The sequence below is a fragment of the Sesamum indicum genome, linkage group LG3 (genome assembly GCF_000512975.1).
Source record: "Sesamum indicum cultivar Zhongzhi No. 13 linkage group LG3, S_indicum_v1.0, whole genome shotgun sequence".
NCBI lineage: Eukaryota > Viridiplantae > Streptophyta > Magnoliopsida > Lamiales > Pedaliaceae > Sesamum > Sesamum indicum.
This window is the reverse complement of record NC_026147.1, coordinates 12,146,105-12,165,354: the sequence shown is the minus strand read 5'-3', so window position 1 is coordinate 12,165,354 and position 19,250 is coordinate 12,146,105. Positions and strand designations below refer to the sequence as shown.

At 34.0% G+C, this 19,250-nt stretch overlaps 2 protein-coding genes across 2 annotated transcripts; one reads left to right on the top strand and one right to left on the bottom strand.

The window, feature by feature from the left end:
* Nucleotides 915-6,038, top strand: LOC105158138 (gamma carbonic anhydrase-like 2, mitochondrial). Its single transcript, XM_011074777.2, has 2 exons — nucleotides 915-1,379; nucleotides 5,494-6,038. Exons 1-2 carry the CDS (start codon nucleotides 995-997, stop codon nucleotides 5,868-5,870), a joined length of 762 nt encoding a protein of 253 aa, XP_011073079.1. The 5' UTR covers nucleotides 915-994; the 3' UTR covers nucleotides 5,871-6,038.
* LOC105158137 (F-box/LRR-repeat protein At5g63520) lies at nucleotides 7,965-13,448 on the bottom strand. The gene is made up of 10 exons (XM_011074776.2): nucleotides 13,104-13,448; nucleotides 12,288-12,395; nucleotides 12,103-12,195; nucleotides 11,750-11,890; nucleotides 11,381-11,482; nucleotides 10,942-10,981; nucleotides 10,585-10,734; nucleotides 10,248-10,423; nucleotides 9,560-9,678; nucleotides 7,965-8,829 (listed from the first exon to the last, which is right to left on the bottom strand). The coding sequence occupies exons 1-10, from the start codon at nucleotides 13,353-13,355 to the stop codon at nucleotides 8,373-8,375; spliced, it is 1,638 nt and encodes a 545-aa protein (XP_011073078.1). The 5' UTR covers nucleotides 13,356-13,448; the 3' UTR covers nucleotides 7,965-8,372.

Genomic DNA, 19,250 nt, shown 5'->3' with positions numbered 1-19,250 from the left:
TAAAATAATAACCTAAGATGATAATAAATTAAAAAAATGACTTTAAATAAATTTTTGAAAAAAAATTAAATAAAGAGCACTAATGAATTAAGGTACTAAAACGTAGAAGTAGAAACAAAGATAATTTTTTTTTGAAATTTCAAAAATTTAAAAAATTATTGGAATAGTCAATTTAAAAGAATAAAATAAAAATGCCATGTCACATATCATTACAAAAAAATATGATTCTCAATTCAAGGTGCACGATGGTCCTAGGTCTCTGAGTGGGTCCCAATTGGGTCCATTGTTATACTCAAACTCAGCCCATAGACCGGTACGATTCAGGTCTAAACCAAGCCCATATTAAGCCTGCATCAGTCCAAAATGTGTTTGTTTTATTTTTTATTTTTATGATATTAACTTCTTCTTATAAATAATTATTTAAATTTATAATTATTAAAAAAATAAATAAATAATAAATTAAATAACATAAATTTTATATATAAAAATAATAATTACAAATATTTTAATGAACTTAAATAATAATTTGATTAACAAGCTTACAATAATAAATTTAGATGATAATAAACTTAAAAATAACTTAAAATAAATTTTGAAAAAAAATAAAGATTATTAATGACATAAAGTATTTAAAATTTAGAAGTAGAAAAATAAAAATAAAAGTTTTTAGAGTTTCAAAAATATAAATAAACTATTAGAATAGACAACTTAGAAGAATAAAATAAAAATTATAGAATATGCATTATTGGAAAAAATGGCTCAACAGACCCGATCTAGGCCCGTTTTGAAATCACGTCGTCTTGGGTCACTAGACTGGGCTAGCCTCAGATATTGATTGTCAGAACCGATCCAGAATCAGCCCGATTCTAAATAGGCTTCAGCCCAACCAATCTATTCTTTTAATTCTGGCTTCAGCTCGGCACAGCGCATCTTGATTCTCAACCTATTCTCTGTCTCTGCAATCAAGAATCAAGCAGAAAGAAGAAAGGTAAAGATGGCAACACTAGCTCGTATAGGCAGAAGATTGCCCCGAGCCCTCTCAATCACTCTCCCGGGTCGGGCTTTCTCTGCACAGGCAGCCCAATCGGCAGAAAACCCGACCCCTCCAGCGCCAGTCATAAGGGAGTCGCCGGATCGAGTGAAATGGGACTATAGGGGCCAGAGAAAGATCATACCTTTGGGCCAGTGGGCTCCCAAGATCGCCGTCGATGCTTATGTGGCGCCTAATGTCGTTTTGGCCGGCCAGGTGGTGGTATATGACGGCGCTTCCGTGTGGAATGGCGCCGTTCTGCGTGGTGACCTTAACAAGATTACAGTTGGGTTTTGTTCGAATGTACAGGAACGGTGTGTTATCCACGCCGCTTGGTCTTCTCCTACAGGTCAGATTTTTGATTCCGTCTGTTATACACTGCGCATTGGTGGTTGTACCTTTGGTTTTACATTTTTGGTACTACTAAAGTTATGAGTGATTTTCGTTCTCTTTATTGGAGATTTAATTGCTTGTTTAGATTTTTGCTCTTGTAGTTTAGATAGATGGAGTACTGGGATTGCAGTTTCCAATATTCTTGATGCACAATCTCTAGCACCAAGACTTCATTTTCTCCCGGGAAAAAAAAAAAAAAACTTTCTTTAATTTGCTTGTTTGCTTCAAATATATTGTGGAAGCTATATGGAATTTATCTTTATGGATCCTGGTAGAAGAAGTTTTAAGATCTTATGGATGATTGCTGCATCTTTTGATCGTATCCTATGCTAAAGATGTTTCAACCCGACTTCTTCCATTGATTCCCTATAGTGGTTTAGTACTTTTTCCTGAGAGAAGTTTGAGGAGGCAGGAGATTAATTTGTGTTTCACCCATGGGAAGATGCAGAGGTTACATTACGAGGTTTATATTTTTCTGGATGATCGAAACCTTGTCATGGTTAGGGAAATATGAGCAAGTGGGTTTTACTTAGAATCATCTTATGCTTTTTAGGTGGCTTTCTTTTTTCCTTTCCTTTTCCTGTTGTGGAATGGGAAGGCATTGTAAGAAGAAAGAAAAAATAGTCAAATCATGCTTATTCACTGTCTGAGAGAGGTATATTGTAGCTTGATACTTGATTATAACTATAGAATGTATTTTGCTTATGGTTTTGGGTAAGTATTGGTTCAGGGTCTCACAACTGTATTTGGCATTTCTGAAATCAATTCAAGTTTGTAGATGTTTCCTACTTCAAACCCTGATCTTGTACTGGCATATACTGATATTACCCAACTTTAATTGGAGGGAACATCTGAAGAATGTTCCTCGTGGTGAGCTTTTTCCCCTTTTCTTTCTGATGTCTTTTAGGACAAAATGAGGCTGGATTTTTGGCTGAAGTTCCTTTGAGTTTGTTTCGGACTTGAAATGGTTCTATTGGTGAGATATGTAATTCTTGAAGTGTCCAACTACAGAGTCAATCCTTCTGCAAGAAGCCTCAGATTTCCTGATATGACTAGGATATTTGGTCTCAGTGTCAGAAACATATGTGTCATAACTACTATGTTAGGTGCTTCTTGAATCTTGATAAGAAGAGATTGATATTTAAGAATCTTGTAACTACTTAACAAAGAATGTGAACCAAACAAATCTTTGTCTTGGCATTGACTCTTTCATTAGCTTAAGGTAATATTTGCCTTTTCAATTGTAACATGTGTAAGGGACTGGACAAGTACTACTAGTTGTTGATGAGGGTTTCACACCATTGGAGGTTGAGATAATATATCTTGAGCAACATCACGAAGTTACCAATCAAACTTTATGTTGATGAGAAAGAGTATCCAGATAGACGACGTGTTGAAGAATATCTTGAATGATGAATCAAAATTGTACTTCATTGTGAATCCTCAAAACCTATTTCTTGTTCCAAATCCCTTTTCTAATTGGGTTTGTTAATCGCAGTGAACTAATGAATATACTTCTGATGGTCTTTAAGTTTGTTTATGCGGGTCGCACACCTTGCTTTGTGATTGAATAACTAGCTACTTATGACGACAACAAAATAGGATAATATCTTCAGCTGCTTCTTATGTTAATGATGGGACTGTAGTTTATTCATTCCCATGGTTTTTGGAAATGAAATGTGACTGTAAGGATTGGTCATATCCAATTTTCAGCTTTAATATGCTTTAACAGACCTTATAGAGATATATATGATAACTCCAGCAAAAGTGCCACTTTGAGGTTTTTGCTCATAGTTCTTGTATTCGTCTAACTACATAAGGAGTAGAATTTATGATGGTTTCGATTTTCTTAAAAGATTAGGCTACAAGAACAGCTTCTTAGGTCTAGTAGTTTGACTCTCAAATACACTAGATGATCTGGCCTTGATTACTTGCAGCATTATGTCATAGGATGACAGGGATAAGATTTACGTTTGAAGGATAACACGATTCTCAGTAGGTTCCACTGTGTGATATGGATTGACCCAACTAGTGCAGATAATGCTAATTTGAGTTTGAGTTTAACAATTTGTTTGTAAGCTTGAAAGCAGATGGAACTTTATCTTGAGCTTCAAATTTCCTTTCGTTTTCGCCTTGGCAGCATGATTTGGAGCCTGTAGAGAACTAGGGGTGAGAAAGAAGTATCTTATGTTTTCTTCTCTTTTTAATCTTTCTCTCCAATTGTAGGCTGTTTCCTTTACTACGAATATGAGTAGGCATTACTTTTCATATGACAAGCAGATGAGGGCAACATGTTTCGGTTGCTTGGGGCATAGCATAAACCTAAAACCAGTTGTATGCTTCATGTGTTGATATGTATATGTTAGAATATTAAGGGGGGAAGCATAGACTTAAACAAGAAAAGATCTACACTTATAGAATTTGTAAGATACTAATAGTGTCATTGCTTTTAGCATTCTAATAGAATAGTTATGGTCTGGACTTTTGTCTCAACTTTAAATAAAATTTATGATTTTTGTTTTAAAAAAGCCTATCCATGGGAAATTAGTTGAATTAAAAGAAAAAATGGGCATTACAATGAGAAGCAAATATGTTTTTCCCTAGCAAACCCCTGAAAAAAAAAAAAAAGAAAGATTAATGTTGAGGACAAAAGAAAAAAGTAGAAGAAAGATGAAAACAAAGACTATATTAGGAAAAAGGTATTTCAAAGGATAAGAAATGACCAGGAGATCAAAGTGCAGATAAACTTGAGGAGGATTTTCTCCTTTTAGTTTGGACTTAGATAAATTAGTGTACTAAATGGACCATTTAACTTTAAATTTGTGATGCACCCAACAAGGATGGCGCGGTAGGTGATAGTCTAAAACGAGAATCTAACTTTCATTTCAGGCCTTGTGATGCTTGCAAAGTAAGCATGCTCGTACAAGTTGGCATACACTCCAGAGTACCCAAAAGCACTTCCCGTTGAGATAATTTTATCAGCTATGCCTTGAGAGGTTCCAAGAAAAAGCCTTTTAATACCCTGTTCTGAATTTAAGTTAAGAAACTCATCCATTAGCAGTGAATTTTAACTGTGGTAGAAACAGAAGTCAGAAACATGGTCAAAGCCAAAAATCTATCCAGTGAAAAGGTTCAAGCTTAGTAATTTATGGGCCTGAAATTTTCATGTCATGAACAGAGAGCACAGAATAGGAGCTCCTCACATACTTCAAGGGGCATTGATTCCTGCAGGCCCTTCGTTTTGGTCGTGCTCAAGGAAGAAAAGTCAATTTTCAGAGCACTGATTTGTAAATTGATATGCAGACAATATTATGTGATGAAGAACCAGTTGATATGCACTCATAACTTAGTAAACTAACAGGAAGTTTATTCATACTTGTGCAAGTCGGATCCTGGGCAGTATTTTAAGAGGTGTTTCTGTGCATGGCTGAGGTAGGGAGGTTAAAAGATGCCTTGAGGTGTTGCAACTAAATGCTGTTATTACTTGGAAAAATTAATATTTTGACATGTTATCAATTAGAAAATGAGGTAGACCGTATTTTTGGTAATACTACCAATTTCTACTTTTCCAAAAAGGCTGCTCTAAGTCCATATGGTAGTTTTAAGCCTAGTCTGGCACAGAGTAATAGCTGCTTTCTGGTAGACTTTTCATTCCCCAAGGGCTCTCTAACATTAGCCAGACGTCCTTCCAATCAGGATCCTCCTAGAGCGCAAGCTCAGCTGTTCTCAACCATCACATACAGTCATCCTTTACCTTGAATCACCTGTCAAGAATTGGCAAAACTTTACATTCAGGTGCTAGTAAAACCTATTGTTTTTTATCCTAATAATAAACTTTCAAACTAATTGCTTTTATTAATGACTTTTCCCCGTTGAACTAGAAATTAATTATATACACCAAACAGGTCTCTCGATATGCTGCTTTTACTTTGGAATGTACACTATGTAATATTGAACTTGTGACAGTTTATTGTGTTTATGTTTAATTTGATTCATTTATTTGCAAGCGTTTAAGAGACATGGGCAGTGTGTGCTCCTGCTAAAATATATATAGATCGGAAATATGACAGGGCTGCCAGCAGAAACATCAATCGAAAGGTTTGTCACTGTTGGTGCATACAGTCTCTTAAGATCCTGCACAATTGAGCCCGAATGTATCATTGGGCAGCACTCTATCCTTATGGAGGGTTCTTTGGTCGAGACACATTCTATCCTTGAAGCTGGCTCTGTGGTTCCTCCAGGAAGGAGAATACCAAGCGGTGAGCTTTGGGCCGGAAATCCAGCAAAGTTTGTGAGGAAACTGACTCATGAGGAGACACTTGAGATCCCTAAACTTGCAGTTGCAATAAATGATCTGAGCAAAAACTACTTCTCAGAGTTTTTACCTTATTCGACTGTGTATTTGGAAGTAGAGAAGATGAAATCGTCCCTTGGGATTTCCATCTGAAGCTTTTGTAATGTTAATTTTTTCCATGTACTGCTGTTTCGTTTCGTGAAACAAAATAAGCAACGTTAGGACTGATGCAAGCCCTTCGACTCCCTGTTTTGGTTATAATCTGATTGTGACGAAGCTAAATCAGACATGAATTTGCCGTGTGAGTTCTTTATCCTTTCATTCTTGGCTTTAAATGTGTTAACATCCTACTGTTTCTTAGTGTTTTTGAGCTGCAATGTATCTATGTTAGGTGGTTCTGTAGGTTTTCTGAATGTACGAACCAATAAAAAAGGAGTAAATTAAAGAAAATGTTGGGCAGTGTGGCTATTGAATCTGAAAATGAATATGAAGAATACTAAAGAAATTTAGGACATGATCTTGAAAATAAAAGAATGCAATTGGGTTGGAAGCTGCAGATGCAGTTGTATGTTTATATTATTTGAAATAAAATCAAAGTAAATAGTTTAAATTGTCTTTATTTTGTTTGTTAGTTATATTATTTTTAATTGTAAATAAAAAATTTTAAAAGGTGAGTGATGATCACAATATTGCTTTTCAAAGTCTACCTAAGTCATTATCAAGCACATTGATTAACGACCAGCAACTATAGTTGGAGACAATTGGAGGAGCAAAGAAGGGTTGAGTTTAGGATATAGGCAAGAGGCAACGGCATGCACTTGTTTTATCACGACTAACAAAATCACTCTCAACCCAGTGTTGGAACACAATGGATCAAAGTTGATACACAAAATTGCTTCGAAAAAATAAGACCATGCGTCGGAAAATAAGACAATGAAACGAGAAATGAAGGGAGCAAGTAAAAAAATAGAAAAGCAATTATTTTTGTTGCAAATGTGGTTGTAAAAAAAAAAAAAAAGATTTTGCAAAGAATTGTTGCTAAAAAAATACATTGCAATTTTGAAATGGCTTCTGTTGCAAATGTCGTTGTAAACAAAAATGGTTTTGCAACGTATTATTATAAACTTTTTCATTGCAAAATTTATAACGAAATGTCATTGCAAAAAATTCCATTGCACTATTGCGACAACTTCCATTGCAAATGTCGTTGTAAAAAAGAATTATTTTGCAACAGGTTGTATAACATTGCAATGACTTTTTGTTGCAAACAAAAAATGATTTTGCAATGAAATTGCTATACACTTTGCCACAAATATACCATAGCAAAAGTCGTTGTAAAATATGAAAAGTCAAATCTTTTAGCAATTCATTTTGCAATAGAAATTTATCACGGACAAAAACTCGTGGAAAAATTTTGCAATGGTAAAAAAATTCGTGCTATGACAATAGTAATACCTATAGCGACAAATAATATTCCGTTGCAAAAGACTGTGGCAAATCTATTTCATGATGAATTTTTTATGAAACTCATAAAAATCCGTTGCTATGAACCTATATATTTGTACTGTTGTTTCATTTCCCTTTAGTACAAATTACAGTTTTGGGATATTTAAAGGGTAAAATACACTTTACAATTTAATGTTACATGACAAATAGTTCAAGGGGGCCAAGTGTATTTTACCCTATTTAATACTTCACCATAACAATATTTGGTGTACCAAAATTTCAATTTAATTAAATGATCTCAACCTGTAAACATTTTATAAATTTCAATAATAATTTAACCAAAACCTGATATTATCATTTAGTTCGTCGCAGTAGGCATTCTACCTATTTCTAATTTTTAATAACTAAAATTCCATTCTTGTGCATAAAATAGATGGTTTAAATACAATTTATTCTCTTGTATTATTGAAAAGGTATAAAAACGTCCTTGTGAAGAAATAAAGTACAAAAAAACTTCCTTATAATTTAAAAAATAATGCAATTTACCATTCTTGGAACATCATAATTCCCCTTTTCTCCCACTGAACCAAACGAAACCTTAAAGCTGTATTCTGCATTTGCATAGTTAAATATGAAATTTTGAATCCAAACATCACAATCACTTCTTCAAAAATTCATTATTTTAAAATCAATTATCAATTATGTAAATGATTATCTATAATCAATTATGTAACCACATTGGCAAAATGGCCTTAAGGTTAGTGTAGTACTTGCAATTTCCAACAAACATATCAAGATGTGTAGTAAAATATCCAGATGAAGAAACCATTGCAAAGTATGGCTCATCATTGGACTCTCCCAATTCTAGTGATAAGAGCAAAGAGATGAGAATAAGTGCACTTCCTCCATGTATATCAACCATAGTTACAGACGGAAGAAATAGCACATTCATAACAGGCGTCTCTGTTAACATCCTCCCGGAAATGGCGAAAACACGATTTTGGCCTAAAACTCCGGGATTTCTACTTTAAGAAACAGTCGATCTTTGCACATAAGTTCACAAGATCATACTAACACTCCATATGGTCTATCTACTTCTAAAAGCATTTACGAATTACACAGGAGCTCTATTTCAGGAGCACGAGAGAGAAACAGCACCGAACCTGACCAAAAGCCTTTAATCTGCAATGAAGCCTTCCCCACAAAACTTTATTGTTCTAGTGGTGGTGGGCAGTATGACATAACTAGGTAAACAGCGCTGTAAACATGCTGACTGCATTTGACGGAGCCGCCTTCTTCAATGCCTTGGTCATACAAGCTCAATTTCCCACGTCCGATTTCCCCAGCACAATAAGTTCCCCCAAAAGTAACCCCAGGAAAGTTCTTCAGAAATGGGGAACTATCAATACCGGGGTGTCCAAAGAAAGAGTCGCCACGACCACAGCAGGAAAAGATAATGCCTCCGAAGACTTGTCTTTTGTCACAATGGGTAACACTGGGACTTGCATGATTGTTCATGGAGTCACAATCTAATTTCAGATCCTTAAGCATATCGAAAACTCTATTGCAAGAAGACAGAGCAGCTCTGGAGTCTGAGATGTAAAAGCGAAAGGGGTCTCGAGTTTTGATGCCAACAGAATTGACAAATAGGTATTCTTCATCTCCCCTGAAGTACAAAAGAAGTTACACAATGGGTCGATACAATTGCAAAGGAAGAGGTAGAAGCCAAGAGAAGTAAAGATTTTAACCTGAAAAATAAAATGTTATTGAGCATTCATCGTGTTCAAGCAACTCAAATAATGCACTTCGTCACAAAGGTAACGTGTCTGTTTGTGAAGTTAGCTTGATAACTTTGTTATAAGACCTCTTTGCTTTCCAATGATTCATGTTTCTTTACTAAAGAAAGTAAATTTGAGAACCACAATGTAGGTTAAAAATGGATGGACAAAGTTTTCTAATAGCTGAAATGGTTAACCTCAAGTATTTTTGTTTAAATTTTCACCAGTAGTTTTACGAAGTTTTTGTACAAGCACATTGTGATAGCATATTCCAGTACAGAACTGTAGTTCGTAGAAAATTGTTGTGTACAGTCTTTATTAAACCATGATATGTCATGTGCCACATGATTTAGAATTGGCAAGAGGGAGACTCGATCTTCCTATCAGCTTATTTCTTGTCATACATTTTCAGCTTCACAATTTTTTCTCAACGAGGATTATTACAATTTCAGAAAATACTAAGTAGATCAAGATAGGTGAATTAGACCTTAGTATTCGAATAGCAATCGTTCAATCACAATTCACACATTACGTAACAGCATAATAGTACTTTGCTCCACAAGTAAATTGAATTTAGATCGAGAAAGAGAACTTGTAATAACAAGATTTGTATATTACCCCAGAACTTCATGAAACTCATGAAATTGCATCCATCTTGCTTTTTCCTTCACAAATGAGCACCGTCTTCTTTTTGTTACTCCAATGTAGAACGCAGGATACTGAATGCGATCGTCTAGCTGTCACAATGATCTCCTTCAGAAGAATAATTAAAAGAGTAGTAATGACAAATTTGGATGTCTAATTGCATTTCCTTTTACCTTTGGACATAAAGCAGTAATATATATAAGAGCAAGCCAGAAATTGATCCAGAAATACTAAGAATACTGTGACTTCTGAGTAGCAGTTCAGCCACAAAGGCAAGGAAGACCGCAGTCTTGACACTGTCTACTACCATTTAAATACCACCACGTGTGAATAGTAAAAGCAAAAGATCTCTTGATTCCTTTAGAGTGATTGTTGATTGCTGTTAATTAAATGCTTCAACAACGAACCATGCCAAAAATTGTCGAGTACTGACACAAAGTACAGAAGGGCCCACCTACTGTAGCTGAACCTACAATGCAAATCTATGACAACAACCTCACTAGGAGTGATGTACAATACAAAATAATCCAAGCTTCTAGTACAAATTTACCTACAATGCAGAACTATGAAAACCACCAAAATCTACCCTCCTCTTTTGTTCTCTAGCAGATGTAAGCTCGAATTAACAACATAATGGTATGTTAGGTTCAAACAGGGATACCTCTTCATAGATATCCTCTAAAATAGCTTGGCCATCAAGATGCTCACGAACTGTTTCTCTCGATGCAGTGAGCCAAGTTGAATTTTCATTTGATTTAACAGAAACTGCCTTATACATGTTACCAAGTGGTGATATGCCGGTTGATAACATGACATGAAATTTAATTTCCCCAATACCTGCAAGTAAATATACACCCAAAACAAGAGAGAGAAAACTATCAACTAAATAAAAAATAGAAGACAAGTTTTAGCAATCCTCTAATTGATACAATAGTTTTTGTTCATTTCAAGTCTGTCATGAGAGTTGCTCACAGGGCCAAAATGATGGATGAACTTACCAGGTTTGTTCCTATCCCTTGCAAATAATAGGGCAACTGCAGCACAAGTGGAACCTGGCTGCCACGTAATACTGTTTCCATTATAACTTTTATACAAGAATTGACTACCTCCATCACCCACAATGAAAGTGTCCTCAGAGAAGGCGCATTCTGAATAACACACGATAACAAAGAACTGTAAAATGCATTGGAATTTATGTATAAATTGTATATTCGAAGTTTCATTTGATTCTTAAAACTAAGTGCCATCAACATATAGCACTTCTCATCTTGTGGATAGAACTACAGATGTATGCCATTAAGCATTAAACACATTAATTTCATGTGCAAGCACAATGTCTAGATATAGTTACTCACCAATTGTTTGGAGAATCGGCTTGATGTCTGTTTCTCGGTCCTAGCACATCATGTATTCAAATATGAGAAACAATTGAAGAATGATATCTCTCAAAATACATAACATCTAAATATAGCATCTAAAACCCTCTTAAAAATTATCAAAACTTCCAGCTTTCAAAATATACTTAAAAATTCATAGCAAAGTGGAACGATAAAGAAACAGTCGGACAATCTTTTGATACCCAACATTTCCATATGCAGAGCTGACAGTTGAAGGGAGGAAATATTCAGAAACTAAAATGCCCAAGTAAAAGTTACCAACTAGTCTACACTCTAATAAGATAGAGGAGAAACACTAATCAATTTTTTTGGATAAAAAGTTTGAGAAGAAGAAAGAACATCCTTTAGAAGCATCATGCAAAAAAGGGCAAGAAATGAATAAGAAAATTTCACTCACAGCCAAAAGTATAATTCCGGCAGGAGATGTTGAATGAGAAACAGCTGATGCAGATTCTCTAATATCCATCACAAATTCATCAAGGAGAAGACTTCCAGGTCCCTGATTTTTGCATGCACCTCAAATTAGCTCCTTATACCACAAGTCAATGGTTCAAGTTTATACTACAAAACAATATTAAACTACAGATTGACCAACGCATAGAAAATTACTTCTTTTTTCTTTAAAAGTTCAAACAAAAGAAATCCATTGTAAAAGCTGATAGATAAAATTCAGGTTCCCCACCAACATTTTGTACAAGTATTGAAATCCATTAGACATGGCAAACTTAATAATGTTGTTTCTGAGAGCTACACAAATCCCATTTACCTTATCTCCGGAAAACAGAGGAATTATATGGGCCTTTAATCCAGGTAGAAACCCAACTGTCAATATAATTCCCCGGTTCACATTCTCCACCATTGATACAGCACCAAGATCTTCCTCTTCCATAGTTACTTCCCATTGTACCTACACCAATAAATCTGACACATCAGAGGAGTATTCTCAAAAAGGTAAGTGCCTTTGCCTCAACCTCCAATTAAATATTACGGAGACTAATTCAAGATCTCAATGATAGTATTTCAAAATTCAAGAGCAAGGAACAAGCACCACAAGAAAACCTACTTCTAAAGCTTCATGACTGAGTGAAATTGTAACAAGAATCAACATTTGGATATTACCTCTACAAACTGATCAGTTTTCACATCCCTACCAATGACTCCCTCAGACACATTGACAATTACAGGAATCCTGGAACCCAATTTCTTGTCAATCTGCAAAGTATCATCTTCTTAGCTATCTAATAAAAAGTAGGTACATACACCCCCACATTCCTATATACAAACAAGGAAGCAAGGAATCATACCAGTTGCAGAGCTGCTTGCAAGCTGAAGGATGGACCAATAGAGGCCAGCGCAAAATGAGGTCGAATGGGTTCGGATAAGACCTTTTCAAAAACCTCATTCACAGCATTCTATCACCACCACAGAAAAATATATTATTGTTGGAGAAGAGCCAAGAAAAAAAGACAAACATATCTTGAAAATGAATAAGAGAAAACAATGAGTTCTGTTTCATCCATGTACTTGCATCATGTGGCTGCACTTGAAATCTTATTTCCAACGAACCAGTTTTCATTCTCGTCTTATTTCTTATTGCTCTTAGATAGTTGTCTACAATCATACACATGAAATAACCAAGCCAAGATACAACTGCTTATCAGAACTTATTTGAAACAGGGCTCTTACGATTGGCATGAGTGATTTAGAAAAATAAAAAATTCTAAGGAACTGTAGGATGTGGATGTCAATCTGTAATTCAGCTATTAATTTAGTTTCAAATGATGATAAATCAACAGAAATAACACAAACCAGAAATATGCATACATATTATCATAACTTTCGAAATGCACATCAGTTGAAAACCTTAAAAATAAAAAATCTTAGCTAATGATTCATAAGAAATAAAATTCCCCAATCAAACTACAAGTCAGCAAACATGCATGCCAATGAATAGGAACCAAGAACCCTTCTCTACAGAACCCAAAAACGGGTAAAGGAACAAAATAAAATGTCCAAATACCCAATTTCAGTAAACCGTAGAGAATATAAGAATCATGAGCAATAAACAATCTTGACTTTCCCAGATTAACTAACTCCAAGAAAGAGGAAAACACAAAAACCTCAAGAGAAGGGTTAAACGAGACAGCAGAAGATAGCCTAGGAGAAGACAGGAGGCTACTGCACAGAGAATTCCAGGAGCGGCTAACACACGCTGCCGAAGCGAAGGATGAGGCCGGCAGCCGGCCGAGGATGTTTTGCATGAGATCATCTCCTAAATCATCGATTCCTGAGATATCTCCATGGGAGCCTCTCTGGGTTTCCTCCTTAGATTTCGCCATTCTTCTCAGTGATCGAATGGACTGTGCTTCCATGGCTTCCTGCTACATCAGAATAAAGGGCGGAAAATCTGCTACCGACTGATAAAAGACCGTATAAAAATACTTTCATTTATTTTTTATTCAAATCTCCTATACGCCTATTCAACTATGATTGTATTTATAAGATTGTAATTCTCAATATCTAATTTCTATTTAACTTGTATTTATAAAATATTTGTATCATTATAATTTAATTTTTTATGCTTCTATAATAAAAAAATATGTTACTTAATATTTTTTTTGTCACACACATGGTTACTAATTTTGTACGAGCATCGAGCATTTACAATCATTAATTATTATTGTTATAATAAAATCGTCGGATCGTTCTAACTGGTCTACTCAATTAGATCGTATTACAATCAACGGGTTAAAAGGTTGTTTGGTTTTGGATTGATTTAAAGAAAAAAATTGCATTTTGGAGATCAAGTTCAGTCGTATACAACAACAACAATAATATAGTAAAACTTTTATAAATTTGTGATGGACTTTGGTAATACACTTTAATGAAAATATCGTAGATAGTAATAGCAATTATTAGTAAATTCAGCTACCTCTATTAAGATTTATTATAATTAGAAATATCTTATTGTTGTTTGAGAAATACAAATACTATCTATAATTTATTGTCCGTCTAACATTAAGCTCATTTATTAGGCCCCATTAGGTTTTCATTAAATTTTTATAGTTGATCGGACAAAATGCCCTTTTGAATTATGAATCCCAATCTTACACATTCTTCATAATTTTCTAAAATATTTTTATGGCTTAATATGCTATATGAATTATTTATTTTGTCCAACCTCAAATTCGTTTATATTTTTTTTCAAATATACTTTTTTAAGATCGGCAAGGTAAAGTAGTAATTTCACCTCACCGTTTAGAAATTACATAATTATTTTACATTTAAGGAGGGTATTTATAATGTTACAAACAACAAACGGTTATTGGATGTAGGTTTACTTGTATTTACCCTGACAATTATGATATTTGATGATGTCTAACGCTTTTATTTTTCCAAGTCCAATGATTTAATTGAAGCCAAATCATGTTACAGTGTCAAGATCAAATTACTCAAACATAAATTTTCCATGCTGGCCCACTCACTATCAAGAGACTGGAGGACTGCTAGCTTAAGCAACCCAACCTTGTCGCCCTGTTGACAGGGCAACACTCAACTCAAGTCTGGTATCAACAGATCTAAGGTCCATCCACCTCATCAGACACATTAAATGCCACCTTATACTAAAAGTATGCTAGCAGGACACACATATCAGTTGGATTTGTGTGGATAAAGATCACATGTAACTAATCCCATGATTCTAGGCTATTTTCTTGTTGCTCTAGCCTCTAGCAAAATCTCTTCCTCTAAATGACATGACAAATAGGGAGATTAGCATAATTCCTCCAAATAGACATCTCAAGGATTTTTGGGATATCTTAATCTCCCTTAATCAATTTTTAAATTTTTTAGAACCTACTTAGATAAATAGGAGCACACTTAAGTCAAGAAGGTATACAAACTTATTTAGGAAGTCCACTTGCGTTCTCTTTGTTTTCTACTCTATTCACATGAGTTTGAACACTTTTTTTCAAAGTTTCAACACTCCACACTAGAATTACACAGTTTAGCTTATTAAATCTTATGTTTTATCTTAAGTTCCTTATTTATTTCATTCCAAAGTCATTACTAACTTCAGTCTCACAGTGGTTCTTGTTTTGCAAGTTAGTCCTTTGATAATTTTAAATTTTCAAGAGATTCTTGTAGTGCTACTGAATCCTAGTACACATTATTAGCATATGGGGTTTGAGGGGCTAGCTCTGGCACCGCCTGCTGCGTTGCAGCAACACAAGTTTAACCCTATTGGTCTCGCTAATACTAAAGAAGATCGAAAAGCGATTATGAACACATGGCATGCCTTTGCTAGAGAATGGACAGGGAACCCCCATTCGAGATAAGGAATCCCTTTCAGTGGGAGTAATGGTTGATGAACTCCTAGCTTATTTCAAATTACCCTCTCAACTTGTCACCCTATGATGATACTAGTGACCCTCTTGAACAAATAAATTCCATGTTGTTACACACGTATATCAATGGTATTAAATGCCATATTTTCTTACTATGCTAACCAAATTTTCCTCCAATGGTTTGACCTGCTCTCGCCTGGTTCAATACACTCTTTTGCAAAATTAGCTCTTTGTTTTTGCATCAGTTTACAAGCAACCAAAATTACTGAAAGACGACCATAAGCCTCTTCAAGCTTAAATAGGTGGAAAAGGAAACCCTGAGGCCTTACATACATCGCTTCAATCGCAACTCTTAAAGTAACCTCTGCTGATCAGGAAGTACTAATTAGCGTCCTCATGCAAAGCTTGGAAATACAAAGTTTCTCAAATTCCCGACCAAGAAACCAACTACCAGTTTTAATAGCTTATTGGTCCAAACTGAGAAATATAACAACCTAAAAAAACCTCACTGGTGAGAAGGAGTGGTACTTGCAAGAAAAAGAGGGACCAAAGAAGGGAAGATGTGTTACTCTCTCTACGAGACCCAAAGGGAAGCCTAGAAATAGATCTCAATCCTCCATCGTACGAATGAACATTTCACCTTGCTCATCACAAACATTGATGCTAATGATCATAGATTGACCCTCTACTGCCCAGTGGCCTAAGATACTGAGAAACGTCCACAACTTTCCAAATATTGCTTCTTTAGCAAGTACCATAGGGAATGTGGACATGACACCAATAAGCGCCGCCAGCTCCTCAAGAAAATAGAAAGCCTTATCCAAGCGGGCTATGTCAAGCAAATGGACAAACCATCCCACAAAAGGGCCTCCAGAAGAAGCAAAGAAAGACCAGTTGATCCTCCTATAAAGGAGCACAAAAGGGAAAAATGTCCATCATAGCTAAAGGTCTAATCCACGTGATAGCAAGAGGACCCACTGATGAGGACAAGCAAAGGGCCAAATATGCTCATGCCCACACTATTGGAATGGTGATTAGGAATTGACCAAAAAGCCCTAGTAGGGGATTCCAAGATCCAATTTGGATTTGTTGAAGCACAGAGAGTATACTTACCTCATAATAATGCTCTTGTTATCTTTGCTACCATATGTAATTACATTGTACAACACATATTTGTAGATTGTGGTAATTTTGCTGACATTACTTTTTACAAGGTTTACTAGGAGATGAAACTTGGGAGATATCCCGCTTTAGCTAATAGATACATCGCTCTCAGAGTTGCAATGGATGTGGTCCACCCCCAAAGATAGATTTCTCTTCCCCTCTCATTGGGGATGAAACCTAACAAGAAGACATTAGGGTAGAAACCTAACAAGAAGTCCAAGATGATCCTTCTTCATAGTGGACATGTTTTCCATATAAAACATCATTCTAGGGAACCCTCTGAACATTTTCCAAGTTATGGTATCTACTCACCATATGAAGATAAAATTCTTCAATAGAGCAGGAGTTGGAGGAATATAGTAACCACTATGTAGCACGAAAGTGCTATATTGAATTGATCAAGGGAAGAAGTAGGAAGGACATGGAGGGACACTTGCCTCAACCTAACAAGGACAAGGGCAATCGACCAATGTAGTATGACGAGCAAGGAAATGCGATCCTCACTCAAGTACGACTTTCTAAAGATGTCAATAAGTTAGTTCTAAGTCAATTGGGATTAAAAATAAAATGTGTACCTTTTTGTCTTTTTAACTTTATACTTTTACTTTTTCACTCAATTTTGAACTAAAATAAAGTTGGACACAGGAATGATTTTATATATCCAATTTTACTTCCCCCGTCTATTCTCCCTAACCAAACACCTAACTTTTTTCTTATATGTCCCATTTTACTTCCACTTTTATACACTCATTTTTCACTCCAACCAAATAAGTTCTAAGTAAGAGTTTTATTAGTTCATATATTTTACAAAATTTATTTTACAAATAAATTCAAAGTGTTTGAATAAAATAAGATAATAAAATTGATAAGATATCAAAGAACAATTTTGGGATTAATTTGAAGGAGTTTATCTAAATTTTAAAAATAAGTTAGTAACTCCTTATTTTATTAAAAGAGTTTACTAAAAATTCTTTGCATCTTACTTTTTAAGTTATAAACTTTTTCTTTAAAAAGAATTTTAAATACTTTCTAATTCTTCATCCAAACACTCTCCAAATTACACGCACTATATTTGAAACTAAGTGTCTTAGTAAATTATATATGCAAGATATATACTTACTATACACTTTATATATTCGGGGTGTTCAAAGTTTGATTAACATATTAAAAATTGATCGAATCGAAATTTCGATTCATATCAAAATTTGAACTGAAGAATCAATACAATCCATCGATATGATTTGGCTGAGTTATATTATATTATAACATTATAATATAATTTTTTTCATTTTTAAATTTAAAACATAAAAATAAAAAACTGTTAAACTAATTGATGGAGGCCAATAAGATATTTTTTTGGTTATGAATTTAGTAATTCAGTAATTACCCGCATTGAATCGAAAAAAATATTCAATTTTTTTTTGTTACGAATTCAGTTCGATCTTAGATACGCCATTTTGATGTATCAAATTTTCGATTAATCAAAAAATCAACTCGATTCGGCTAATTAAACATTCCTAATATACATTTTGTTTCTACTTTATAAATTAACAAGTTTCAATAAGATAAATTTAATTGTTCATAAATAATGTTGGAACGCATCCCACATCCAATGGTACTGACACTTGAGTTATAGTCTGTTACTGGACTGGACTGGGTCAAAGGTCAGCTTTGACCCACCAATTCTTATTTATTTATTTATTTATATTTTATGTTGTTATTGTTGTAGCCCATGAACTAACTACTTCATGATTGCCATAAAGAAACCACAGCAGCTTGAAGCTTCTAAGGAACACACGCAGCTGCAATATTACCACAATTTTCCTTAACTCCTGCAAAAAATAATTTCTTCCATTTTCCCTTTAAGACACTTTGGCAGTGTTTGGATTCATATTTTTGTATTTTATCAGATAAGATAAAATATACTTAATGTTTGTTTTTGTGTTTTTATACCTTATATGTGTACTTTTTTATTTTTCAACTTTCTATATATTATATATATATATACATTTAATAATATAAAAGAGACATAATTTGACAATAAATAGTAATTTTTTTCTATAAAAAATACAATATTAAATATATAATATTTATATATAAAAATATATATAAAATAGATATGATTTGACAATGAACAGTGATTTTTGTCTCATAAATCCCAACATCAAACCTACATAACTTATTTTAAAATATTCTAAATTACCTCAAATCACAAATTCAAACATATGATCTATTTCCAACACAAACTTACTTATTTCTATTTTTCTCTCTTTATCTCCAAAACACAAAATAAAACACTTAAAACACAAATCCAAACATAAGGTTACTCTCCATCATTTAACATCACATAGTTCCACCTTTCATTTAGTAAAAAAAAAAAATTGTTCGATCTGTAATTTTCTCAACCTAGATTATAATTCTTCTTAAAATTTCTATTGCTTTTATCTTTATATTTTTTATTGATTTTTAATTTATATATTTTGATTTTCAATCAATTTATTCTTTTATTGGTTTAAATAAAATAAATTATAGTTTCTTCCTATTGTTATATTCTTCTTTCTGGACAAATAAACAAGCTTAGATATAAAAAATTGATTATGAAATTTATGGTTACATATATATAGGTTTTAATTTTCAGATAATGGATAAATTTAAGATTAAATGATGAAGAAACAAGACCGGACGTGAAAAGAAGAATATATATATTTCTAGTTGTTATAAAAGTACAATAATCCAAAAAAAAACTCGTGTCAAGTT

What these genes read in the sequence shown, in the direction of transcription:
- LOC105158138 (XM_011074777.2), top strand. Translation starts at nt 995, where the DNA reads ATGGCAACACTAGCTCGTATAGGCAGAAGATTGCCCCGAGCCCTCTCA. An exon ending in CGCTTGGTCTTCTCCTACAG is followed by an intron (nt 1,380 to 5,493) that starts GTCAGATTTTTG and finishes GAAATATGACAG; the next exon opens with GGCTGCCAGCAGAAACATCA.
- LOC105158137 (XM_011074776.2), bottom strand. Translation starts at nt 13,355, where the DNA reads ATGGAAGCACAGTCCATTCGATCACTGAGAAGAATGGCGAAATCTAAG. An exon ending in TGCAAGCAGCTCTGCAACTG is followed by an intron (nt 12,196 to 12,287) that starts GTATGATTCCTT and finishes GATACTTTGCAG; the next exon opens with ATTGACAAGAAATTGGGTTC. An exon ending in GAGTTTCATGAAGTTCTGGG is followed by an intron (nt 8,830 to 9,559) that starts GTAATATACAAA and finishes TTTGTACTTCAG; the next exon opens with GGGAGATGAAGAATACCTAT.